A 27,212-nucleotide genomic window follows, 5' to 3' on the forward strand; every position below is an offset into this window, starting at 1 on the left:
TTGTGGGATGTTTTGGGAATCGGTGGAGATTTTGTGGGACATTCCTGTGAATTGGTAGGGTTTTGAAATGATTTAGGGAATTTTGTGGGACTTGTCTGTAATTTTGTGGGGGTTTTTCTGGAATTGTGTGGGATTCTGAGGAGACTTGAAGAATGTTGAGGAATTTGTTTTAGATTTTGTGGGAATTTGTGTAGATTCTGTGGGATTTTTCTGGAATTTGGTGGGCCTTTTCAAGGACTTTGTGTGGTTTTGAGGAGAGTTGAAGTATTTTGAGGAATTTTTCTTAGATTTTGTGGAAACTTGTGGAGGTTTTGTGTGATTTTTGTGGAATTTTGTGGGATATTGAGGCGATTTAGGGATCTTGACGGATTTTTCATGTATTTTGTGGGAATTTGTGGAGATTTGGTGGGATATTTTTCTAGAATTTGGTCGTGTTTTAGAAGAATTATGGAATTTTGTGGGATTTTTCTTGGATTTTGCGGACATTTGTGGACATTTTGTGGGATGTTGGTGGAACTTTGAGGGTCTTTTCTGGAATTTTGTGAGATTCTGCAGGGAATTGAGGAATTATCTGTGACTTTTCATGTATTTTGTAAGAATTTGTGGAGATTTGGTGGGATTTTTGTTGAAATTTGTAGAGTTTTGAGAAGATGTAGGGAATTTGGTGGGATTTTTGTGGAATTTGGTGGGCCTTTTGAAGGACTTTGTGTGGTTTTGAGGAGAGTTGAAGTATTTTGAGGAATTTTTCTTAGATTTTGTGGAAACTTGTGGAGGTTTTGTGTGATTTTTGTGGAATTTTGTGGGATATTGAGGCAATTTAGGGATCTTGAGGGATTTTTCATGTATTTTGTGGGAATTTGTGGAGATTTGGTGGGATATTTTTCTAGAATTTGGTCGTGTTTTAGAAGAATTAGGGAATTTTGTGGGATTTTTCTTGGATTTTGTGGACATTTTTGGACATTTTGTGGGATGTTGGTGGAACTTTGAGGGTCTTTTCTGGAATTTTGTGAGATTCTGCAGAGAATTGAGGAATTATCTGTGATTTTTCATGTATTTTGTAAGAATTTGTGGAGATTTGGTGGGATTTTTGTTGAAATTTGTAGAGTTTTGAGAAGATGTAGGGAATTTGGTGGGATTTTTGTGGAATTTGGTGGGCCTTTTCAAGGACTTTGTGTGGTTTTGAGGAGAGTTGAAGTATTTTGAGGAATTTTTCTTAGTTTTTGTGGAAACTTGTGGAGGTTTTGTGTGATTTTTGTGGAATTTTGTGGGATATTGAGGCGATTTAGGGATCTTGAGGGATTTTTCACGTATTTTGTGGGAATTTGTGGAGATTTGGTGGGATTTTTTTTTAGAATTTGGTCATGTTTTGAGAAGATTTAGGGAATGTTGTGGGATTTTTCCTGGAATTATTTTGGATTTTGAGGAGATTTTGTGGGATGTTTGTGGAACTTTGAGGGTCTTTTCTGGAATTTTGTGAGATTTTGCAGAGAATTGAGGAATTATCTGTGATTTTTCATGTATTTTGTAAGAATTTGTGGAGATTTGGTGGGATTTTTGTTGAAATTTGTAGAGTTTTGAGAAGATGTAGGGAATTTGGTCAAGATTTTTCTGGAATTTGGTGGGCCTTTTCAAGGACTTTGTGTGGTTTTGAGGAGAGTTGAAGTATTTTGAGGAATTTTTCTTAGATTTTGTGGAAACTTGTCGAGGTTTTGTGTGATTTTTGTGGAATTTTGTGGGATAGTGAGGCGATTTAGGGATCTTGAGGGATTTTTCATGTATTTTGTGGGAATTTGTGGAGATTTGGTGGGATTTTTTTTTAGAATTTGGTCGTGTTTTGAGAAGATGTAGGGAATGTTGTGGGATTTTTCCTGGAATTTTGTTGGATTTTGAGGAGATTTTGTGGGATGTTTGTGGAATTTTGAGGGTCTTTTCTGGAATTTTGTGAGATTCTGCAGAGAATTGAGGAATTATCTGTGATTTTTCATGTATTTTGTAAGAATTTGTGGAGATTTGGTGGGATATTTTGTGGAATTTGGTAGAGTTTTGGAATGATTTAGGTCATTTTGTGGGATATTTCTGGACTTTGGTAGGGCTTTTCAAGAATTTTGTAGTATTTTGAAAAGATTTAGGGAATTTTGTGTTATTTTTCTTGAAGTTTGTGGGAAACTGTGGTGATTTTATGGGGCGTTTCTGGAATTTGGTCAAGATTTCAGAAGATTTAGGGATTTTTGTGGGATTTTTGTGGGATGTTCTGGGAATCGGTGGAGATTTTGTGGGACATTCCTGTGAATTGGTAGGGTTTTGAAATGATTTAGGGAATTTTGTGGGACTTGTCTGGAATTTTGTGGGGATTTTTCTGGAATTGTGTGGGATTCTGAGGAGACTTGAAGAATGTTGAGGAATTTGTTTTAGATTTTGTGGGAATTTGTGGAGATTTGGTGGGATATTTTTCTAGAATTTGGTCGTGTTTTAGAAGAATTAGGGAAATCTGTGGGATTTTTCTTGGATTTTGTGGACATTTGTGGACATTTTGTGGGATGTTGGTGGAACTTTGAGGGTCTTTTCTGGAATTTTGTGAGATTCTGCAGAGAATTGAGGAATTATCTGTGATTTGTCATGTATTTTGTAAAAATTTGTGGAGATTTGGTGGGATTTTTGTTGAAATTTGTAGAGTTTTGAGAAGATGTAGGGAATTTGGTGGGATTTTTGTGGAATTTGGTGGGCCTTTTCAAGGACTTTGTGTGGTTTTGAGGAGAGTTGAAGTATTTTGAGGAATTTTTCTTAGATTTTGTGGAAACTTGTGGAGGTTTTGTGTGATTTTTGTGGAATTTTGTGGGATATTGAGGCGATTTAGGGATCTTGAGGGATTTTTCATGTATTTTGTGGGAATTTGTGGAGATTTGGTGGGATATTTTTCTAGAATTTGGTCGTGTTTTAGAAGAATTAGGGAATTTTGTGGGATTTTTCTTGGATTTTGTGGACATTTGTGGACATTTTGTGGGATGTTGGTGGAACTTTGAGGGTCTTTTCTGGAATTTTGTGAGATTCTGCAGGGAATTGAGGAATTATCTGTGATTTTTCATGTATTTTGTAAGAATTTGTGGAGATTTGGTGGGATTTTTGTTGAAATTTGTAGAGTTTTGAGAAGATGTAGGGAATTTGGTGGGATTTTTGTGGAATTTGGTGGGCCTTTTCAAGGACTTTGTGTGGTTTTGAGGAGAGTTGAAGTATTTTGAGGAATTTTTCTTAGATTTTGTGGAAACTTGTGGAGGTTTTGTGTGATTTTTGTGGAATTTTGTGGGATAGTGAGGCGATTTAGGGATCTTGAGGGATTTTTCATGTATTTTGTGGGAATTTGTGGAGATTTGGTGGGATTTTTTTTTAGAATTTGGTCATGTTTTGAGAAGATTTAGGGAATGTTGTGGGATTTTTCCTGGAATTTTGTTGGATTTTGAGGAGATTTTGTGGGATGGTTGTGGAATTTTGAGGGTCTTTTCTGGAATTTTCTGAGATTCTGCAGAGAATTGAGGAATTATCTGTGATTTTTCATGTATTTTGTAAGAATTTGTGGAGATTTGGTGGGATTTTTGTGGAATTTGGTAGAGTTTTGGAATGATTTAGGTCATTTTGTGGGACATTTCTGGAATTTGATGGGGCTTTACAAGAATTTTGTAGTATTTTGAAAAGATTTAGGGAATTTTGTGTTGTTTTTCTTGAATTTTGTGGGAAACTGTGTTGATTTTATGGGGCGTTTCTGGAATTTGGTCAAGATTTCAGAAGATTTAGGGATTTTTGTGGGATTTTTGTGGGATGTTTTGGGAATCGGTGGAGATTTTGTGGGACATTCCTGTGAATTGGTAGGGTTTTGAAATGATTTAGGGAATTTTGTGGGACTTGTCTGTAATTTTGTGGGGGTTTTTCTGGAATTGTGTGGGATTCTGAGGAGACTTGAAGAATGTTGAGGAATTTGTTTTAGATTTTGTGGGAATTTGTGGAGATTTGGTGGGATATTTTTCTAGAATTTGGTCGTGTTTTAGAAGAATTAGGGAAATCTGTGGGATTTTTCTTGGATTTTGTGGACATTTGTGGACATTTTGTGGGATGTTGGTGGAAGTTTGAGGGTCTTTTCTGGAATTTTGTGAGATTCTGCAGAGAATTGAGGAATTATCTGTGATTTGTCATGTATTTTGTAAAAATTTGTGGAGATTTGGTGGGATTTTTGTTGAAATTTGTAGAGTTTTGAGAAGATGTAGGGAATTTGGTGGGATTTTTGTGGAATTTGGTGGGCCTTTTCAAGGACTTTGTGTGGTTTTGAGGAGAGTTGAAGTATTTTGAGGAATTTTTCTTAGATTTTGTGGAAACTTGTGGAGGTTTTGTGTGATTTTTGTGGAATTTTGTGGGATATTGAGGCGATTTAGGGATCTTGAGGGATTTTTCATGTATTTTGTGGGAATTTGTGGAGATTTGGTGGGATATTTTTCTAGAATTTGGTCGTGTTTTAGAAGAATTAGGGAATTTTGTGGGATTTTTCTTGGATTTTGTGGACATTTGTGGACATTTTGTGGGATGTTGGTGGAACTTTGAGGGTCTTTTCTGGAATTTTCTGAGATTCTGCAGGGAATTGAGGAATTATCTGTGATTTTTCATGTATTTTGTAAGAATTTGTGGAGATTTGGTGGGATTTTTGTGGAATTTGGTAGAGTTTTGGAATGATTTAGGTCATTTTGTGGGACATTTCTGGAATTTGATGGGGCTTTACAAGAATTTTGTAGTATTTTGAAAAGATTTAGGGAATTTTGTGTTGTTTTTCTTGAATTTTGTGGGAAACTGTGGTGATTTTATGGGGCGTTTCTGGAATTTGGTCAAGATTTCAGAAGATTTAGGGATTTTTGTGGGATTTTTGTGGGATGTTCTGGGAATTGGTGGAGATTTTGTGGGACATTCCTGTGAATTGGTAGGGTTTTGAAATGATTTAGGGAATTTTGTGGGACTTGTCTGTAATTTTGTGGGGATTTTTCTGGAATTGTGTGGGATTCTGAGGAGACTTGAAGAATGTTGAGGAATTTGTTTTAGATTTTGTGGGAATTTGTGGAGATTCTGTGGGATTTTTCTGGAATTTGGTGGGCCTTTTCAAGGACTTTGTGTGGTTTTGAGGAGAGTTGAAGTATTTTGAGGAATTTTTCTTAGATTTTGTGGAAACTTGTGGAGGTTTTGTGTGATTTTTGTGGAATTTTGTGGGATATTGAGGCGATTTAGGGATCTTGAGGGATTTTTCATGTATTTTGTGGGAATTTGTGGAGATTTGGTGGGATATTTTTCTAGAATTTGGTCGTGTTTTAGAAGAATTAGGGAAATCTGTGGGATTTTTCTTGGATTTTGTGGACATTTGTGGACATTTTGTGGGATGTTGGTGGAACTTTGAGGGTCTTTTCTGGAATTTTGTGAGATTCTGCAGAGAATTGAGGAATTATCTGTGATTTTTCATGTATTTTGTAAGAATTTGTGGAGATTTGGTGGGATTTTTGTTGAAATTTGTAGAGTTTTGAGAAGATGTAGGGAATTTGGTTGGATTTTTGTGGAATTTGGTGGGCCTTTTCAAGGACTTTGTGTGGTTTTGAGGAGAGTTGAAGTATTTTGAGGAATTTTTCTTAGATTTTGTGGAAACTTGTGGAGGTTTTGTGTGATTTTTGTGGAATTTTGTGGGATATTGAGGCGATTTAGGGATCTTGAGGGATTTTTCATGTATTTTGTGGGAATTTGTGGAGATTTGGTGGGATATTTTTCTAGAATTTGGTCGTGTTTTAGAAGAATTATGGAATTTTGTGGGATTTTTCTTGGATTTTGCGGACATTTGTGGACATTTTGTGGGATGTTGGTGGAACTTTGAGGGTCTTTTCTGGAATTTTGTGAGATTCTGCAGGGAATTGAGGAATTATCTGTGATTTTTCATGTATTTTGTAAGAATTTGTGGAGATTTGGTGGGATTTTTGTTGAAATTTGTAGAGTTTTGAGAAGATGTAGGGAATTTGGTGGGATTTTTGTGGAATTTGGTGGGCCTTTTCAAGGACTTTGTGTGGTTTTGAGGAGAGTTGAAGTATTTTGAGGAATTTTTCTTAGATTTTGTGGAAACTTGTGGAAATTTTGTGTGATTTTTGTGGAATTTTGTGGGATATTGAGGCGATTTAGGGATCTTGAGGGATTTTTCATGTATTTTGTGGGAATTTGTGGAGATTTGGTGGGATTTTTTTTTAGAATTTGGTCATGTTTTGAGAAGATTTAGGGAATGTTGTGGGATTTTTCCTGGAATTTTGTTGGATTTTGAGGAGATTTTGTGGGATGGTTGTGGAATTTTGAGGGTCTTTTCTGGAATTTTCTGAGATTCTGCAGAGAATTGAGGAATTATCTGTGATTTTTCATGTATTTTGTAAGAATTTGTGGAGATTTGGTGGGATTTTTGTGGAATTTGGTAGAGTTTTGGAATGATTTAGGTCATTTTGTGGGACATTTCTGGAATTTGATGGGGCTTTACAAGAATTTTGTAGTATTTTGAAAAGATTTAGGGAATTTTGTGTTGTTTTTCTTGAATTTTGTGGGAAACTGTGTTGATTTTATGGGGCGTTTCTGGAATTTGGTCAAGATTTCAGAAGATTTAGGGATTTTTGTGGGATTTTTGTGGGATGTTTTGGGAATCGGTGGAGATTTTGTGGGACATTCCTGTGAATTGGTAGGGTTTTGAAATGATTTAGGGAATTTTGTGGGACTTGTCTGTAATTTTGTGGGGGTTTTTCTGGAATTGTGTGGGATTCTGAGGAGACTTGAAGAATGTTGAGGAATTTGTTTTAGATTTTGTGGGAATTTGTGGAGATTTGGTGGGATATTTTTCTAGAATTTGGTCGTGTTTTAGAAGAATTAGGGAAATCTGTGGGATTTTTCTTGGATTTTGTGGACATTTGTGGACATTTTGTGGGATGTTGGTGGAAGTTTGAGGGTCTTTTCTGGAATTTTGTGAGATTCTGCAGAGAATTGAGGAATTATCTGTGATTTGTCATGTATTTTGTAAAAATTTGTGGAGATTTGGTGGGATTTTTGTTGAAATTTGTAGAGTTTTGAGAAGATGTAGGGAATTTGGTGGGATTTTTGTGGAATTTGGTGGGCCTTTTCAAGGACTTTGTGTGGTTTTGAGGAGAGTTGAAGTATTTTGAGGAATTTTTCTTAGATTTTGTGGAAACTTGTGGAGGTTTTGTGTGATTTTTGTGGAATTTTGTGGGATATTGAGGCGATTTAGGGATCTTGAGGGATTTTTCATGTATTTTGTGGGAATTTGTGGAGATTTGGTGGGATATTTTTCTAGAATTTGGTCGTGTTTTAGAAGAATTAGGGAATTTTGTGGGATTTTTCTTGGATTTTGTGGACATTTGTGGACATTTTGTGGGATGTTGGTGGAACTTTGAGGGTCTTTTCTGGAATTTTCTGAGATTCTGCAGGGAATTGAGGAATTATCTGTGATTTTTCATGTATTTTGTAAGAATTTGTGGAGATTTGGTGGGATTTTTGTGGAATTTGGTAGAGTTTTGGAATGATTTAGGTCATTTTGTGGGACATTTCTGGAATTTGATGGGGCTTTACAAGAATTTTGTAGTATTTTGAAAAGATTTAGGGAATTTTGTGTTGTTTTTCTTGAATTTTGTGGGAAACTGTGGTGATTTTATGGGGCGTTTCTGGAATTTGGTCAAGATTTCAGAAGATTTAGGGATTTTTGTGGGATTTTTGTGGGATGTTCTGGGAATTGGTGGAGATTTTGTGGGACATTCCTGTGAATTGGTAGGGTTTTGAAATGATTTAGGGAATTTTGTGGGACTTGTCTGTAATTTTGTGGGGATTTTTCTGGAATTGTGTGGGATTCTGAGGAGACTTGAAGAATGTTGAGGAATTTGTTTTAGATTTTGTGGGAATTTGTGGAGATTCTGTGGGATTTTTCTGGAATTTGGTGGGCCTTTTCAAGGACTTTGTGTGGTTTTGAGGAGAGTTGAAGTATTTTGAGGAATTTTTCTTAGATTTTGTGGAAACTTGTGGAGGTTTTGTGTGATTTTTGTGGAATTTTGTGGGATATTGAGGCGATTTAGGGATCTTGAGGGATTTTTCATGTATTTTGTGGGAATTTGTGGAGATTTGGTGGGATATTTTTCTAGAATTTGGTCGTGTTTTAGAAGAATTAGGGAAATCTGTGGGATTTTTCTTGGATTTTGTGGACATTTGTGGACATTTTGTGGGATGTTGGTGGAACTTTGAGGGTCTTTTCTGGAATTTTGTGAGATTCTGCAGAGAATTGAGGAATTATCTGTGATTTTTCATGTATTTTGTAAGAATTTGTGGAGATTTGGTGGGATTTTTGTTGAAATTTGTAGAGTTTTGAGAAGATGTAGGGAATTTGGTTGGATTTTTGTGGAATTTGGTGGGCCTTTTCAAGGACTTTGTGTGGTTTTGAGGAGAGTTGAAGTATTTTGAGGAATTTTTCTTAGATTTTGTGGAAACTTGTGGAGGTTTTGTGTGATTTTTGTGGAATTTTGTGGGATATTGAGGCGATTTAGGGATCTTGAGGGATTTTTCATGTATTTTGTGGGAATTTGTGGAGATTTGGTGGGATATTTTTCTAGAATTTGGTCGTGTTTTAGAAGAATTATGGAATTTTGTGGGATTTTTCTTGGATTTTGCGGACATTTGTGGACATTTTGTGGGATGTTGGTGGAACTTTGAGGGTCTTTTCTGGAATTTTGTGAGATTCTGCAGGGAATTGAGGAATTATCTGTGATTTTTCATGTATTTTGTAAGAATTTGTGGAGATTTGGTGGGATTTTTGTTGAAATTTGTAGAGTTTTGAGAAGATGTAGGGAATTTGGTGGGATTTTTGTGGAATTTGGTGGGCCTTTTCAAGGACTTTGTGTGGTTTTGAGGAGAGTTGAAGTATTTTGAGGAATTTTTCTTAGATTTTGTGGAAACTTGTGGAAATTTTGTGTGATTTTTGTGGAATTTTGTGGGATATTGAGGCGATTTAGGGATCTTGAGGGATTTTTCATGTATTTTGTGGGAATTTGTGGAGATTTGGTGGGATTTTTTTTTAGAATTTGGTCATGTTTTGAGAAGATTTAGGGAATGTTGTGGGATTTTTCCTGGAATTTTGTTGGATTTTGAGGAGATTTTGTGGGATGGTTGTGGAATTTTGAGGGTCTTTTCTGGAATTTTCTGAGATTCTGCAGAGAATTGAGGAATTATCTGTGATTTTTCATGTATTTTGTAAGAATTTGTGGAGATTTGGTGGGATTTTTGTGGAATTTGGTAGAGTTTTGGAATGATTTAGGTCATTTTGTGGGACATTTCTGGAATTTGATGGGGCTTTACAAGAATTTTGTAGTATTTTGAAAAGATTTAGGGAATTTTGTGTTGTTTTTCTTGAATTTTGTGGGAAACTGTGTTGATTTTATGGGGCGTTTCTGGAATTTGGTCAAGATTTCAGAAGATTTAGGGATTTTTGTGGGATTTTTGTGGGATGTTTTGGGAATCGGTGGAGATTTTGTGGGACATTCCTGTGAATTGGTAGGGTTTTGAAATGATTTAGGGAATTTTGTGGGACTTGTCTGTAATTTTGTGGGGGTTTTTCTGGAATTGTGTGGGATTCTGAGGAGACTTGAAGAATGTTGAGGAATTTGTTTTAGATTTTGTGGGAATTTGTGGAGATTTGGTGGGATATTTTTCTAGAATTTGGTCGTGTTTTAGAAGAATTAGGGAAATCTGTGGGATTTTTCTTGGATTTTGTGGACATTTGTGGACATTTTGTGGGATGTTGGTGGAAGTTTGAGGGTCTTTTCTGGAATTTTGTGAGATTCTGCAGAGAATTGAGGAATTATCTGTGATTTGTCATGTATTTTGTAAAAATTTGTGGAGATTTGGTGGGATTTTTGTTGAAATTTGTAGAGTTTTGAGAAGATGTAGGGAATTTGGTGGGATTTTTGTGGAATTTGGTGGGCCTTTTCAAGGACTTTGTGTGGTTTTGAGGAGAGTTGAAGTATTTTGAGGAATTTTTCTTAGATTTTGTGGAAACTTGTGGAGGTTTTGTGTGATTTTTGTGGAATTTTGTGGGATATTGAGGCGATTTAGGGATCTTGAGGGATTTTTCATGTATTTTGTGGGAATTTGTGGAGATTTGGTGGGATATTTTTCTAGAATTTGGTCGTGTTTTAGAAGAATTAGGGAATTTTGTGGGATTTTTCTTGGATTTTGTGGACATTTGTGGACATTTTGTGGGATGTTGGTGGAACTTTGAGGGTCTTTTCTGGAATTTTCTGAGATTCTGCAGGGAATTGAGGAATTATCTGTGATTTTTCATGTATTTTGTAAGAATTTGTGGAGATTTGGTGGGATTTTTGTGGAATTTGGTAGAGTTTTGGAATGATTTAGGTCATTTTGTGGGACATTTCTGGAATTTGATGGGGCTTTACAAGAATTTTGTAGTATTTTGAAAAGATTTAGGGAATTTTGTGTTGTTTTTCTTGAATTTTGTGGGAAACTGTGGTGATTTTATGGGGCGTTTCTGGAATTTGGTCAAGATTTCAGAAGATTTAGGGATTTTTGTGGGATTTTTGTGGGATGTTCTGGGAATTGGTGGAGATTTTGTGGGACATTCCTGTGAATTGGTAGGGTTTTGAAATGATTTAGGGAATTTTGTGGGACTTGTCTGTAATTTTGTGGGGATTTTTCTGGAATTGTGTGGGATTCTGAGGAGACTTGAAGAATGTTGAGGAATTTGTTTTAGATTTTGTGGGAATTTGTGGAGATTCTGTGGGATTTTTCTGGAATTTGGTGGGCCTTTTCAAGGACTTTGTGTGGTTTTGAGGAGAGTTGAAGTATTTTGAGGAATTTTTCTTAGATTTTGTGGAAACTTGTGGAGGTTTTGTGTGATTTTTGTGGAATTTTGTGGGATATTGAGGCGATTTAGGGATCTTGAGGGATTTTTCATGTATTTTGTGGGAATTTGTGGAGATTTGGTGGGATATTTTTCTAGAATTTGGTCGTGTTTTAGAAGAATTAGGGAAATCTGTGGGATTTTTCTTGGATTTTGTGGACATTTGTGGACATTTTGTGGGATGTTGGTGGAACTTTGAGGGTCTTTTCTGGAATTTTGTGAGATTCTGCAGAGAATTGAGGAATTATCTGTGATTTTTCATGTATTTTGTAAGAATTTGTGGAGATTTGGTGGGATTTTTGTTGAAATTTGTAGAGTTTTGAGAAGATGTAGGGAATTTGGTTGGATTTTTGTGGAATTTGGTGGGCCTTTTCAAGGACTTTGTGTGGTTTTGAGGAGAGTTGAAGTATTTTGAGGAATTTTTCTTAGATTTTGTGGAAACTTGTGGAGGTTTTGTGTGATTTTTGTGGAATTTTGTGGGATATTGAGGCGATTTAGGGATCTTGAGGGATTTTTCATGTATTTTGTGGGAATTTGTGGAGATTTGGTGGGATATTTTTCTAGAATTTGGTCGTGTTTTAGAAGAATTATGGAATTTTGTGGGATTTTTCTTGGATTTTGCGGACATTTGTGGACATTTTGTGGGATGTTGGTGGAACTTTGAGGGTCTTTTCTGGAATTTTGTGAGATTCTGCAGGGAATTGAGGAATTATCTGTGATTTTTCATGTATTTTGTAAGAATTTGTGGAGATTTGGTGGGATTTTTGTTGAAATTTGTAGAGTTTTGAGAAGATGTAGGGAATTTGGTGGGATTTTTGTGGAATTTGGTGGGCCTTTTCAAGGACTTTGTGTGGTTTTGAGGAGAGTTGAAGTATTTTGAGGAATTTTTCTTAGATTTTGTGGAAACTTGTGGAGGTTTTGTGTGATTTTTGTGGAATTTTGTGGGATATTGAGGCGATTTAGGGATCTTGAGGGATTTTTCATGTATTTTGTGGGAATTTGTGGAGATTTGGTGGGATTTTTTTTTAGAATTTGGTCATGTTTTGAGAAGATTTAGGGAATGTTGTGGGATTTTTCCTGGAATTTTGTTGGATTTTGAGGAGATTTTGTGGGATGGTTGTGGAATTTTGAGGGTCTTTTCTGGAATTTTGTGAGATTCTGCAGAGAATTGAGGAATTATCTGTGATTTTTCATGTATTTTGTAAGAATTTGTGGAGATTTGGTGGGATTTTTGTGGAATTTGGTAGAGTTTTGGAATGATTTAGGTCATTTTGTGGGACATTTCTGGAATTTGATGGGGCTTTACAAGAATTTTGTAGTATTTTGAAAAGATTTAGGGAATTTTGTGTTGTTTTTCTTGAATTTTGTGGGAAACTGTGTTGATTTTATGGGGCGTTTCTGGAATTTGGTCAAGATTTCAGAAGATTTAGGGATTTTTGTGGGATTTTTGTGGGATGTTTTGGGAATCGGTGGAGATTTTGTGGGACATTCCTGTGAATTGGTAGGGTTTTGAAATGATTTAGGGAATTTTGTGGGACTTGTCTGTAATTTTGTGGGGGTTTTTCTGGAATTGTGTGGGATTCTGAGGAGACTTGAAGAATGTTGAGGAATTTGTTTTAGATTTTGTGGGAATTTGTGTAGATTCTGTGGGATTTCTCTGGAATTTGGTGGGCCTTTTCAAGGACTTTGTGTGGTTTTGAGGAGAGTTGAAGTATTTTGAGGAATTTTTCTTAGATTTTGTGGAAACTTGTGGAGGTTTTGTGTGATTTTTGTGGAATTTTGTGGGATATTGAGGCGATTTAGGGATCTTGACGGATTTTTCATGTATTTTGTGGGAATTTGTGGAGATTTGGTGGGATATTTTTCTAGAATTTGGTCGTGTTTTAGAAGAATTAGGCAATTTTGTGGGATTTTTCTTGGATTTTGCGGACATTTGTGGACATTTTGTGGGATGTTGGTGGAACTTTGAGGGTCTTTTCTGGAATTTTGTGAGATTCTGCAGGGAATTGAGGAATTATCTGTGACTTTTCATGTATTTTGTAAGAATTTGTGGAGATTTGGTGGGATTTTTGTTGAAATTTGTAGAGTTTTGAGAAGATGTAGGGAATTTGGTGGGATTTTTGTGGAATTTGGTGGGCCTTTTCAAGGACTTTGTGTGGTTTTGAGGAGAGTTGAAGTATTTTGAGGAATTTTTCTTAGATTTTGTGGAAACTTGTGGAGGTTTTGTGTGATTTTTGTGGAATTTTGTGGGATATTGAGGCAATTTAGGGATCTTGAGGGATTTTTCATGTATTTTGTGGGAATTTGTGGAGATTTGGTGGGATATTTTTCTAGAATTTGGTCGTGTTTTAGAAGAATTAGGGAATTTTGTGGGATTTTTCTTGGATTTTGTGGACATTTTTGGACATTTTGTGGGATGTTGGTGGAACTTTGAGGGTCTTTTCTGGAATTTTGTGAGATTCTGCAGAGAATTGAGGAATTATCTGTGATTTTTCATGTATTTTGTAAGAATTTGTGGAGATTTGGTGGGATTTTTGTTGAAATTTGTAGAGTTTTGAGAAGATGTAGGGAATTTGGTGGGATTTTTGTGGAATTTGGTGGGCCTTTTCAAGGACTTTGTGTGGTTTTGAGGAGAGTTGAAGTATTTTGAGGAATTTTTCTTAGTTTTTGTGGAAACTTGTGGAGGTTTTGTGTGATTTTTGTGGAATTTTGTGGGATATTGAGGCGATTTAGGGATCTTGAGGGATTTTTCATGTATTTTGTGGGAATTTGTGGAGATTTGGTGGGATTTTTTTTTAGAATTTGGTCATGTTTTGAGAAGATTTAGGGAATGTTGTGGGATTTTTCCTGGAATTATTTTGGATTTTGAGGAGATTTTGTGGGATGGTTGTGGAATTTTGAGGGTCTTTTCTGGAATTTTGTGAGATTCGGCAGAGAATTGAGGAATTATCTGTGATTTTTCATGTATTTTGTAAGAATTTGTGGAGATTTGGTGGGATATTTTGTGGAATTTGGTAGAGTTTTGGAATGATTTAGGTCATTTTGTGGGATATTTCTGGAATTTGGTAGGGCTTTTCAGGAATTTTGTAGTATTTTGAAAAGATTTAGGGAATTTTGTGTTGTTTTTCTTGAATTTTGTGGGAAACTGTGGTGATTTTATGGGGCGTTTCTGGAATTTGGTCAAGATTTCAGAAGATTTAGGGATTTTTGTGGGATTTTTGTGGGATGTTCTGGGAATTGGTGGAGATTTTGTGGGACATTCCTGTGAATTGGTAGGGTTTTGAAATGATTTAGGGAATTTTGTGGGACTTGTCTGTAATTTTGTGGGGATTTTTCTGGAATTGTGTGGGATTCTGAGGAGACTTGAAGAATGTTGAGGAATTTGTTTTAGATTTTGTGGGAATTTGTGGAGATTTGGTGGGATATTTTTCTAGAATTTGGTCGTGTTTTAGAAGAATTAGGGAAATCTGTGGGATTTTTCTTGGATTTTGTGGATATTTGTGGACATTTTGTGGGATGTTGGTGGAACTTTGAGGGTCTTTTCTGGAATTTTGTGAGATTCTGCAGAGAATTGAGGAATTATCTGTGATTTTTCATGTATTTTGTAAGAATTTGTGGAGATTTGGTGGGATTTTTGTTGAAATTTGTAGAGTTTTGAGAAGATGTAGGGAATTTGGTCAAGATTTTTCTGGAATTTGGTGGGCCTTTTCAAGGACTTTGTGTGGTTTTGAGGAGAGTTGAAGTATTTTGAGGAATTTTTCTTAGATTTTGTGGAAACTTGTGGAGGTTTTGTGTGATTTTTGTGGAATTTTGTGGGATAGTGAGGCGATTTAGGGATCTTGAGGGATTTTTCATGTATTTTGTGGGAATTTGTGGAGATTTGGTGGGATTTTTTTTTAGAATTTGGTCGTGTTTTGAGAAGATGTAGGGAATGTTGTGGGATTTTTCCTGGAATTTTGTTGCATTTTGAGGAGATTTTGTGGGATGTTTGTGGAATTTTGAGGGTCTTTTCTGGAATTTTGTGAGATTCTGCAGAGAATTGAGGAATTATCTGTGATTTTTCATGTATTTTGTAAGAATTTGTGGAGATTTGGTGGGATATTTTGTGGAATTTGGTAGAGTTTTGGAATGATTTAGGTCATTTTGTGGGATATTTCTGGACTTTGGTAGGGCTTTTCAAGAATTTTGTAGTATTTTGAAAAGATTTAGGGAATTTTGTGTTGTTTTTCTTGAAGTTTGTGGGAAACTGTGGTGATTTTATGGGGCGTTTCTGGAATTTGGTCAAGATTTCAGAAGATTTAGGGATTTTTGTGGGATTTTTGTGGGATGTTCTGGGAATCGGTGGAGATTTTGTGGGACATTCCTGTGAATTGGTAGGGTTTTGAAATGATTTAGGGAATTTTGTGGGACTTGTCTGGAATTTTGTGGGGATTTTTCTGGAATTGTGTGGGATTCTGAGGAGACTTGAAGAATGTTGAGGAATTTGTTTTAGATTTTGTGGGAATTTGTGGAGATTCTGTGGGATTTTTCTGGAATTTGGTGGGCCTTTTCAAGGACTTTGTGTGGTTTTGAGGAGAGTTGAAGTATTTTGAGGAATTTTTCTTAGATTTTGTGGAAACTTGTGGAGGTTTTGTGTGATTTTTGTGGAATTTTGTGGGATATTGAGGCGATTTAGGGATCTTGAGGGATTTTTCATGTATTTTGTGGGAATTTGTGGAGATTTGGTGGGATATTTTTCTAGAATTTGGTCGTGTTTTAGAAGAATTAGGGAAATCTGTGGGATTTTTCTTGGATTTTGTGGACATTTGTGGACATTTTGTGGGATGTTGGTGGAACTTTGAGGGTCTTTTCTGGAATTTTGTGAGATTCTGCAGAGAATTGAGGAATTATCTGTGATTTTTCATGTATTTTGTAAGAATTTGTGGAGATTTGGTGGGATTTTTGTTGAAATTTGTAGAGTTTTGAGAAGATGTAGGGAATTTGGTTGGATTTTTGTGGAATTTGGTGGGCCTTTTCAAGGACTTTGTGTGGTTTTGAGGAGAGTTGAAGTATTTTGAGGAATTTTTCTTAGATTTTGTGGAAACTTGTGGAGGTTTTGTGTGATTTTTGTGGAATTTTGTGGGATATTGAGGCGATTTAGGGATCTTGAGGGATTTTTCATGTATTTTGTGGGAATTTGTGGAGATTTGGTGGGATATTTTTCTAGAATTTGGTCGTGTTTTAGAAGAATTATGGAATTTTGTGGGATTTTTCTTGGATTTTGCGGACATTTGTGGACATTTTGTGGGATGTTGGTGGAACTTTGAGGGTCTTTTCTGGAATTTTGTGAGATTCTGCAGGGAATTGAGGAATTATCTGTGATTTTTCATGTATTTTGTAAGAATTTGTGGAGATTTGGTGGGATTTTTGTTGAAATTTGTAGAGTTTTGAGAAGATGTAGGGAATTTGGTGGGATTTTTGTGGAATTTGGTGGGCCTTTTCAAGGACTTTGTGTGGTTTTGAGGAGAGTTGAAGTATTTTGAGGAATTTTTCTTAGATTTTGTGGAAACTTGTGGAGGTTTTGTGTGATTTTTGTGGAATTTTGTGGGATATTGAGGCGATTTAGGGATCTTGAGGGATTTTTCATGTATTTTGTGGGAATTTGTGGAGATTTGGTGGGATTTTTTTTTAGAATTTGGTCATGTTTTGAGAAGATTTAGGGAATGTTGTGGGATTTTTCCTGGAATTTTGTTGGATTTTGAGGAGATTTTGTGGGATGGTTGTGGAATTTTGAGGGTCTTTTCTGGAATTTTCTGAGATTCTGCAGAGAATTGAGGAATTATCTGTGATTTTTCATGTATTTTGTAAGAATTTGTGGAGATTTGGTGGGATTTTTGTGGAATTTGGTAGAGTTTTGGAATGATTTAGGTCATTTTGTGGGACATTTCTGGAATTTGATGGGGCTTTACAAGAATTTTGTAGTATTTTGAAAAGATTTAGGGAATTTTGTGTTGTTTTTCTTGAATTTTGTGGGAAACTGTGTTGATTTTATGGGGCGTTTCTGGAATTTGGTCAAGATTTCAGAAGATTTAGGGATTTTTGTGGGATTTTTGTGGGATGTTTTGGGAATCGGTGGAGATTTTGTGGGACATTCCTGTGAATTGGTAGGGTTTTGAAATGATTTAGGGAATTTTGTGGGACTTGTCTGTAATTTTGTGGGGGTTTTTCTGGAATTGTGTGGGATTCTGAGGAGACTTGAAGAATGTTGAGGAATTTGTTTTAGATTTTGTGGGAATTTGTGTAGATTCTGTGGGATTTCTCTGGAATTTGGTGGGCCTTTTCAAGGACTTTGTGTGGTTTTGAGGAGAGTTGAAGTATTTTGAGGAATTTTTCTTAGATTTTGTGGAAACTTGTGGAGGTTTTGTGTGATTTTTGTGGAATTTTGTGGGATATTGAGGCGATTTAGGGATCTTGACGGATTTTTCATGTATTTTGTGGGAATTTGTGGAGATTTGGTGGGATATTTTTCTAGAATTTGGTCGTGTTTTAGAAGAATTATGGAATTTTGTGGGATTTTTCTTGGATTTTGCGGACATTTGTGGACATTTTGTGGGATGTTGGTGGAACTTTGAGGGTCTTTTCTGGAATTTTGTGAGATTCTGCAGGGAATTGAGGAATTATCTGTGACTTTTCATGTATTTTGTAAGAATTTGTGGAGATTTGGTGGGATTTTTGTTGAAATTTGTAGAGTTTTGAGAAGATGTAGGGAATTTGGTGGGATTTTTGTGGAATTTGGTGGGCCTTTTCAAGGACTTTGTGTGGTTTTGAGGAGAGTTGAAGTATTTTGAGGAATTTTTCTTAGATTTTGTGGAAACTTGTGGAGGTTTTGTGTGATTTTTGTGGAATTTTGTGGGATATTGAGGCAATTTAGGGATCTTGAGGGATTTTTCATGTATTTTGTGGGAATTTGTGGAGATTTGGTGGGATATTTTTCTAGAATTTGGTCGTGTTTTAGAAGAATTAGGGAATTTTGTGGGATTTTTCTTGGATTTTGTGGACATTTTTGGACATTTTGTGGGATGTTGGTGGAACTTTGAGGGTCTTTTCTGGAATTTTGTGAGATTCTGCAGAGAATTGAGGAATTATCTGTGATTTTTCATGTATTTTGTAAGAATTTGTGGAGATTTGGTGGGATTTTTGTTGAAATTTGTAGAGTTTTGAGAAGATGTAGGGAATTTGGTGGGATTTTTGTGGAATTTGGTGGGCCTTTTCAAGGACTTTGTGTGGTTTTGAGGAGAGTTGAAGTATTTTGAGGAATTTTTCTTAGTTTTTGTGGAAACTTGTGGAGGTTTTGTGTGATTTTTGTGGAATTTTGTGGGATATTGAGGCGATTTAGGGATCTTGAGGGATTTTTCATGTATTTTGTGGGAATTTGTGGAGATTTGGTGGGATTTTTTTTTAGAATTTGGTCATGTTTTGAGAAGATTTAGGGAATGTTGTGGGATTTTTCCTGGAATTATTTTGGATTTTGAGGAGATTTTGTGGGATGGTTGTGGAATTTTGAGGGTCTTTTCTGGAATTTTGTGAGATTCGGCAGAGAATTGAGGAATTATCTGTGATTTTTCATGTATTTTGTAAGAATTTGTGGAGATTTGGTGGGATATTTTGTGGAATTTGGTAGAGTTTTGGAATGATTTAGGTCATTTTGTGGGATATTTCTGGAATTTGGTAGGGCTTTTCAGGAATTTTGTAGTATTTTGAAAAGATTTAGGGAATTTTGTGTTGTTTTTCTTGAATTTTGTGGGAAACTGTGGTGATTTTATGGGGCGTTTCTGGAATTTGGTCAAGATTTCAGAAGATTTAGGGATTTTTGTGGGATTTTTGTGGGATGTTCTGGGAATTGGTGGAGATTTTGTGGGACATTCCTGTGAATTGGTAGGGTTTTGAAATGATTTAGGGAATTTTGTGGGACTTGTCTGTAATTTTGTGGGGATTTTTCTGGAATTGTGTGGGATTCTGAGGAGACTTGAAGAATGTTGAGGAATTTGTTTTAGATTTTGTGGGAATTTGTGGAGATTTGGTGGGATATTTTTCTAGAATTTGGTCGTGTTTTAGAAGAATTAGGGAAATCTGTGGGATTTTTCTTGGATTTTGTGGATATTTGTGGACATTTTGTGGGATGTTGGTGGAACTTTGAGGGTCTTTTCTGGAATTTTGTGAGATTCGGCAGAGAATTGAGGAATTATCTGTGATTTTTCGTGTATTTTGTAAGAATTTGTGGAGATTTGGTGGGATTTTTGTTGAAATTTGTAGAGTTTTGAGAAGATGTAGGGAATTTGGTGGGATTTTTGTGGAATTTGGTGGGCCTTTTCAAGGACTTTGTGTGGTTTTGAGGAGAGTTGAAGTATTTTGAGGAATTTTTCTTAGATTTTGTGGAAACTTGTGGAGGTTTTGTGTGATTTTTGTGGAATTTTGTGGGATATTGAGGCGATTTAGGGATCTTGAGGGATTTTTCATGTATTTTGTGGGAACTTGTGGAGATTTGGTGGGATTTTTTTTTAGAATTTGGTCGTGTTTTGAGAAGATTTCGGGAATGTTGTGGGATTTTTCCTGGAATTTTGTTGGATTTTGAGGAGATTTTGTGGGATGTTTGTGGAACTTTGAGGGTCTTTTCTGGAATTTTGTGAGATTCTGCAGAGAATTGAGGAATTATCTGTGATTTTTCATGTATTTTGTAAGAATTTGTGGAGATTTGGTGGGATTTTTGTTGAAATTTGTAGAGTTTTGAGAAGATGTAGGGAATTTGGTCAAGATTTTTCTGGAATTTGGTGGGCCTTTTCAAGGACTTTGTGTGGTTTTGAGGAGAGTTGAAGTATTTTGAGGAATTTTTCTTAGATTTTGTGGAAACTTGTGGAGGTTTTGTGTGATTTTTGTGGAATTTTGTGGGATAGTGAGGCGATTTAGGGATCTTGAGGGATTTTTCATGTATTTTGTGGGAATTTGTGGAGATTTGGTGGGATTTTTTTTTAGAATTTGGTCGTGTTTTGAGAAGATTTCGGGAATGTTGTGGGATTTTTCCTGGAATTTTGTTGGATTTTGAGGAGATTTTGTGGGATGTTTGTGGAATTTTGAGGGTCTTTTCTGGAATTTTGTGAGATTCTGCAGAGAATTGAGGAATTATCTGTGATTTTTCATGTATTTTGTAAGAATTTGTGGAGATTTGGTGGGATATTTTGTGGAATTTGGTAGAGTTTTGGAATGATTTAGGTCATTTTGTGGGATATTTCTGGACTTTGGTAGGGCTTTTCAAGAATTTTGTAGTATTTTGAAAAGATTTAGGGAATTTTGTGTTGTTTTTCTTGAAGTTTGTGGGAAACTGTGGTGATTTTATGGGGCGTTTCTGGAATTTGGTCAAGATTTCAGAAAATTTAGGGATTTTTGTGGGATTTTTGTGGGATGTTCTGGGAATCGGTGGAGATTTTGTGGGACATTCCTGTGAATTGGTAGGGTTTTGAAATGATTTAGGGAATTTTGTGGGACTTGTCTGGAATTTTGTGGGGATTTTTCTGGAATTGTGTGGGATTCTGAGGAGACTTGAAGAATGTTGAGGAATTTGTTTTAGATTTTGTGGGAATTTGTGGAGATTTGGTGGGATATTTTTCTAGAATTTGGTCGTGTTTTAGAAGAATTAGGGAAATCTGTGGGATTTTTCTTGGATTTTGTGGACATTTGTGGACATTTTGTGGGATGTTGGTGGAAGTTTGAGGGTCTTTTCTGGAATTTTGTGAGATTCTGCAGAGAATTGAGGAATTATCTGTGATTTGTCATGTATTTTGTAAAAATTTGTGGAGATTTGGTGGGATTTTTGTTGAAATTTGCAGAGTTTTGAGAAGATGTAGGGAATTTGGTGGGATTTTTGTGGAATTTGGTGGGCCTTTTCAAGGACTTTGTGTGGTTTTGAGGAGAGTTGAAGTATTTTGAGGAATTTTTCTTAGATTTTGTGGAAACTTCTGGAGGTTTTGTGTGATTTTTGTGGAATTTTGTGGGATATTGAGGCGATTTAGGGATCTTGAGGGATTTTTCATGTATTTTGTGGGAATTTGTGGAGATTTGGTGGGATATTTTTCTAGAATTTGGTCGTGTTTTAGAAGAATTAGGGAATTTTGTGGGATTTTTCTTGGATTTTGTGGACATTTGTGGACATTTTGTGGGATGTTGGTGGAACTTTGAGGGTCTTTTCTGGAATTTTGTGAGATTCTGCAGGGAATTGAGGAATTATCTGTGATTTTTCATGTATTTTGTAAGAATTTGTGGAGATTTGGTGGGATTTTTGTTGAAATTTGTAGAGTTTTGAGAAGATGTAGGGAATTTGGTGGGATTTTTGTGGAATTTGGTGGGCCTTTTCAAGGACTTTGTGTGGTTTTGAGGAGAGTTGAAGTATTTTGAGGAATTTTTCTTAGATTTTGTGGAAACTTGTGGAGGTTTTGTGTGATTTTTGTGGAATTTTGTGGGATATTGAGGCGATTTAGGGATCTTGAGGGATTTTTCATGTATTTTGTGGGAATTTGTGGAGATTTGGTGGGATTTTTTTTTAGAATTTGGTCATGTTTTGAGAAGATTTAGGGAATGTTGTGGGATTTTTCCTGGAATTTTGTTGGATTTTGAGGAGATTTTGTGGGATGGTTGTGGAATTTTGAGGGTCTTTTCTGGAATTTTCTGAGATTCTGCAGAGAATTGAGGAATTATCTGTGATTTTTCATGTATTTTGTAAGAATTTGTGGAGATTTGGTGGGATTTTTGTGGAATTTGGTAGAGTTTTGGAATGATTTAGGTCATTTTGTGGGACATTTCTGGAATTTGATGGGGCTTTACAAGAATTTTGTAGTATTTTGAAAAGATTTAGGGAATTTTGTGTTGTTTTTCTTGAATTTTGTGGGAAACTGTGGTGATTTTATGGGGCGTTTCTGGAATTTGGTCAAGATTTCAGAAGATTTAGGGATTTTTGTGGGATTTTTGTGGGATGTTTTGGGAATCGGTGGAGATTTTGTGGGACATTCCTGTGAATTGGTAGGGTTTTGAAATGATTTATGGAATTTTGTGGGACTTGTCTGTAATTTTGTGGGGGTTTTTCTGGAATTGTGTGGGATTCTGAGGAGACTTGAAGAATGTCGAGGAATTTGTTTTAGATTTTGTGGGAATTTGTGTAGATTCTGTGGGATTTTTCTGGAATTTGGTGGGCCTTTTCAAGGACTTTGTGTGGTTTTGAGGAGAGTTGAAGTATTTTGAGGAATTTTTCTTAGATTTTGTGGAAACTTGTGGAGGTTTTGTGTGATTTTTGTGGAATTTTGTGGGATATTGAGGCGATTTAGGGATCTTGAGGGATTTTTCATGTATTTTGTGGGAATTTGTGGAGATTTGGTGGGATATTTTTCAAGAATTTGGTCGTGTTTTAGAAGAATTAGGGAATTTTGTGGGATTTTTCTTGGATTTTGTGGACATTTGTGGACATTTTGTGGGATGTTGGTGGAACTTTGAGGGTCTTTTCTGGAATTTTGTGAGATTCTGCAGGGAATTGAGGAATTATCTCTGATTTTTCATGTATTTTGTAAGAATTTGTGGAGATTTGGTGGGATTTTTGTTGAAATTTGTAGAGTTTTGAGAAGATGTAGGGAATTTGGTGGGATTTTTGTGGAATTTGGTGGGCCTTTTCAAGGACTTTGTGTGGTTTTGAGGAGAGTTGAAGTATTTTGAGGAATTTTTCTTAGATTTTGTGGAAACTTGTGGAGGTTTTGTGTGATTTTTGTGGAATTTTGTGGGATAGTGAGGCGATTTAGGGATCTTGAGGGATTTTTCATGTATTTTGTGGGAATTTGTGGAGATTTGGTGGGATTTTTTTTTAGAATTTGGTCGTGTTTTGAGAAGGGTTTGCAGGGACTAGGTATGGTTTTATTTTTTCCCTGGGAGCCACCTAGGACCAGATGGTGTTAACACACAAGCATACCCTCTCCCCCAGCTAATCAATGGGAAAGGTCCTGATGTCTGTTGTGACTCAGGATCCTTGATCCGCATTGGTGACCTCTCTGTGAGTTTGGCATGGGTCAAATTAGAGAAGTGCCATACCTCTACAGGGGTATTTAGAACTACAGGGGGGTCGGGCTCTGTAGGTGAACAATTTAAAAAATTCATAACATGCAGAGCCTTACAGAGCCTCTCAATGGGAAGAATGATCTTTGTTCCTCCCCACTGCTGATCAAGGACTCTTTTAAGGTTCTGATGTGTCCTTTCCACTATTGATTGCCCTGTGGGAGAGTGAGGTATGCCTGTGGCGTGCTTCACCCCGCACTGGCTGAAGAAATCTCTCAGTCTATGGGAGGTGTAAGCGGGCCCATGATCTGTTTTTATTTGTTCTGGGACTCCCAGGGTAGCAAACACAAGGAGAAAATGTTGGCTGGTATGTTTGGCATTTTCTCCTGTGTGGGCTGAAGCAAACACTGCACCTGTGACCTAAGTCCCCATGGAGGCGGGATGGTAGTTTTTGCAGGAGGGATGGAGTGGTGCGGCATTTGATTTGATGTCAGTGCACGGGGCTGTCCCATGCTCTGATTGAAGTTTCCTTAATGCCAGTTTGGTCTGGGTAACCATTGGTGGTTGGGTGGCTATAAAAAATGTCTCTCGGGGCAATCCTTAAAAAAGTGTCCAGGCTTGCCGCAGTTAAAACAGTGGCTTGAGCTTGAGTCCTTTATCATTTCAGCTGCATAGGCACTGGATATCCTTTCTGCCAGCCCTTTAGAACCCGCAAGGGCTACTGTGTTTTCGGTAGAAGTGGAGACATGCTTGGCGCAGGCTTCAACCATTTGGTCTTATGGTTGGTTCAGGGTCAGGTGGGAGGGCCTGTAAAACTGCTTTACATTCCATGTTGGCATTGGCCATTGCTATTTTTACCAACAATTCTTTTTGTGCCTTTGGGCACTCTATTTGCTTTTCAATGGCAATTTCAGCTTGTCTATATATTTAATGAAATACTCACTTGCCCCTTGCTTAATGTTAGTGAAGCACTGCGTTGGGACCTTGTTACCTGGGGTGACAAGAAGAGATGTCAGAGATTGCAGCATTGGCAATATCATGGAGAGTGTTATGAATACACGAATACACTAGAAAGAGAGATATATAAGGAAAGGTTTTATTAATTATAGCAAGCCAGCAATAAGCAAAGTCGGCGCCGGGCGGCAGGGAGGAGAAGGAGAAACCTCTTCCCACGGAGCTGCCGCGCTTCCTGCTTCCATGTTTGTCCTTTTATTCGTTTCGGCCTCCTGATGATGTGGCTTTCCTCTGGCGTTTCTACGCATGCGTCTCTGGTCATTAGATGATCTTTCTCTGCCCTCTTGTGGTCGTAGAAGGGAGGCTCCAAGTCTTCCTCACTCCTACTCTACTGACCTTTTCTCACTGTTTCTGTCTCAAGGTTTATCTTGTCCTAGTGTTCCAGGAATTTCTGCTAGTCTGTTATTAATTATGCCAGCTTCAGCAAGTTAGTGGCCTTCAGCCCCTTCTCAACTTTATATCTAAAGTACAATTTCGCAAAGCATTCTATCATATCTTTTTATTTAGGCGAACAAAAGAGTTTCTATCTATCACAACCCCCCCTTTTTCTATTTCTTACTTTTGTTCGCTGAATCTTTGTAGTTCTTTTTTACTTAATTCTAAATAATCTTCTGTTTCTTCTCCCTTTAAGGCCTCATATTTAGCATGTATTAACATAAGGTGTGCTGCTTCTAATCTGTTTTTTACGATATTAATAATTTTATTAAGAATGCAAGGGCCTAAAGTAAGTACTAAAATTAGTAAAATTGAGGGCCCCATTATGGTGGATAATAAAGTACTTAACCAGGGGGAGTAATTAAACCAAGATTCATACCAATTCTGTTGCATTTCTTGTTCTTCTTTTCTCTTTTTCAGTCCTTCCTGTAATTTGGCCATGGTTTCTCTTACTATTCCACTTTTATTTACATGTACACAACGTTCTTCCTTAAGGGCAGCACAAAGGCCTCCTTGTCGTAAAAATAATAGATTTAATCCCCTTCTATTTTGTAAGGCCACTTCAGCCAGTGGGTCTAGGGAGTCTGTGAGATCCTTTATAGATTTATCAATTCTTCTTAAATCCTCATCTACTGAAATTCTAAGCTCTCTGAGTCCCTGGTGCTGATTTACTAAAGATGCTACACCTGTTCCTAATCCAGCCCCTCCTATGCCTAGCAATACAGCTACTGTTAGTGCTGTGAGGGGTTCTCGCTTCACTAAATGATGTTCTGGGTTTTGATATTGTGTATACACATATTCTTCAGAATGATAAATAATTCTGGGAACTATTATGACCTGTATGCAGAATTCATAAGTTTCATTAAAGGCTGTTATAGAAACACATGGGGTTACTCCTAAAGTGTTACAAACCCATTTAGTATTAGGTGCTGGAATCAGCCACTGAGCTGGCTTGCGAGGGTCATTAATCAGTATTTTTGTTTGGCATAAGTAATTCTTATCTAGGGGCACATTTCCCACACATTTCCCTTTTCCAGTGACTCGAGATAATGTTATTCCTGGAGTATTTTCCCTTCCTGATTGCCATAAGCAAGCAGCAGGATTGGTACCATTCACTCTTTTTGGTTCTGCTATGGAGCCTATGGCCTCATAAAAGGGTGGATTAATGTTATAACATAACCAACATTCTCTAGTTAAATTTGGATGTGTATCATTTAATACTTTAAAGGTAGCTTGCAGAATTTTCCAAAGAGCTTTGTTTCCATATTCTTGGGGTGTCTCTACTGTGGTTAATACTTGGGTGTTATTTTCTAATTTTTCTGAATGGTTATTGTGATCCCTTACTTTAGGGTCTTCTACTCCCCACACCACTGGATTTGGTCCAACAGATCCCGAGTCATGGGGAACTACCTCTTTCTTTATGAGTATATGCACCCCCCGATCCCTTCCGGGTTCCCATACTCTGAGACCCCAGGTTCTTCCCAATAACCACCCAGGATCTTGGGATTGTGTAATATTTATATAGTGAAATTTGCAAGTTCCAATATATGTTATCTCCCCTGAGGGGCCTATCCAGGGCTTTACACATCCGTGTGGACCCCGTTCAACCTTTAGATACTTATCTGGGTTTTGTACTTTCCATCCCATGGAAATTGTCTCACAGCCCCAATATCTACAGTAAAATTCTCCGGGATAATTACAATACCCTCTGCCTGGATTAGAAGCTGGGCACATGTATAGTACCTTATGCCCAGGTGGGAAATAATTAATACCCTTCCACTTAATGAGAGAGTCTAGTGTAACTTGAAAGCTAGGGGCTCCAGAGGTAATTTGTGATAGAATAATAACCTGGTCCTCCCATCGGGTTAAGGACCAATTAAAGGGTTCATGAGTCTTACTTGTACAAATGTTAAATGTGCTAATTAAAATTATAAATATTACTGACCTTTTTAATGAGCATTGGCTTCCCTTGCTATAATAGAGGCTTTTCTTTTGTAAAATACCAATTTGGGCTTCCCATAAATTATTTTGCTGGGTTGTCTCATTCCCATTCTTGTGGCATTTCCAGGACCATGACCTTTTGGTCCCATGTATTTTGGAGTGTTTCCCTCCACAGTTTATTACTCCTCTGCCTCTCCCGTCGTCGACCCGGTTGCCTCGGGCCACGGGGTGTACCATCGTCTCGGCAGCAAGAGTATTCTTCAGGAGGGAGATTACTCCTTTTTTTATTCTTTCTTTGTATATATTTTTCCCAACTTCTATGTTTTACTAAAGGGGTATCACACCTCAATTCCTGGAGCCACCGTCTGCACGACCCAGCTACTATATTTATTACAAAAGGTGCAGGTTCGTTTGGATGGTAACAATAATACAAGGAATTGACTCCTTTTGAGTAAATGGCCCACCACTTTTCTGATCCTTTCTCAAATTCCCCTGCCTGTGTTTTGGTTCTTAAGGCCCAATCGGTGAGTCTCCTCTGGGCAATGTAGCAAAATCTACACACCCCTCTCGGTGGGTAGCCTCTATGACAGTGGGTCCACCAATGTTCTTCACATACTATACTTTTAAAACAAACAAAAGGGTAACAATTCTGGCATACAGCACAACCTATTTTAACATTACTATTATATATTTCCTCCCTACTAGATGGGGGTATCTTATATTCTATATAAAAGCCTTTATGGAGTTTACTATTCATAAGTTTCTAAGCAGATTAATAATTTTCAGATTTTTTTTTTTTTTT

The 27,212-nt window shown here is 36.8% G+C and overlaps 1 protein-coding gene across 1 annotated transcript; it reads right to left on the reverse strand.

The window, feature by feature from the left end:
- Nucleotides 1-24,254: 24,254 nt before the first annotated feature.
- On the reverse strand, nucleotides 24,255-27,210 carry LOC147654484 (endogenous murine leukemia virus Env polyprotein from Emv-2 locus-like). The gene has a single exon (XM_086883775.1). The coding sequence runs from the start codon at nucleotides 26,645-26,647 to the stop codon at nucleotides 24,590-24,592; it is 2,058 nt and encodes a 685-aa protein (XP_086739901.1). The 5' UTR covers nucleotides 26,648-27,210; the 3' UTR covers nucleotides 24,255-24,589.
- Nucleotides 27,211-27,212: the final 2 nt, after the last annotated feature.

The sequence above is a fragment of the Cyanistes caeruleus genome, chromosome 3, assembly GCF_971803275.1.
Source record: "Cyanistes caeruleus chromosome 3, bCyaCae1.hap1.1, whole genome shotgun sequence".
In the NCBI taxonomy this organism is placed as follows: Eukaryota; Metazoa; Chordata; class Aves; order Passeriformes; family Paridae; genus Cyanistes; species Cyanistes caeruleus.

Coding starts and splice junctions, on each gene's coding strand:
- LOC147654484 (XM_086883775.1), bottom strand. CDS start 26,647: ATGGTACACCCCGTGGCCCGAGGCAACCGGGTCGACGACGGGAGAGGC.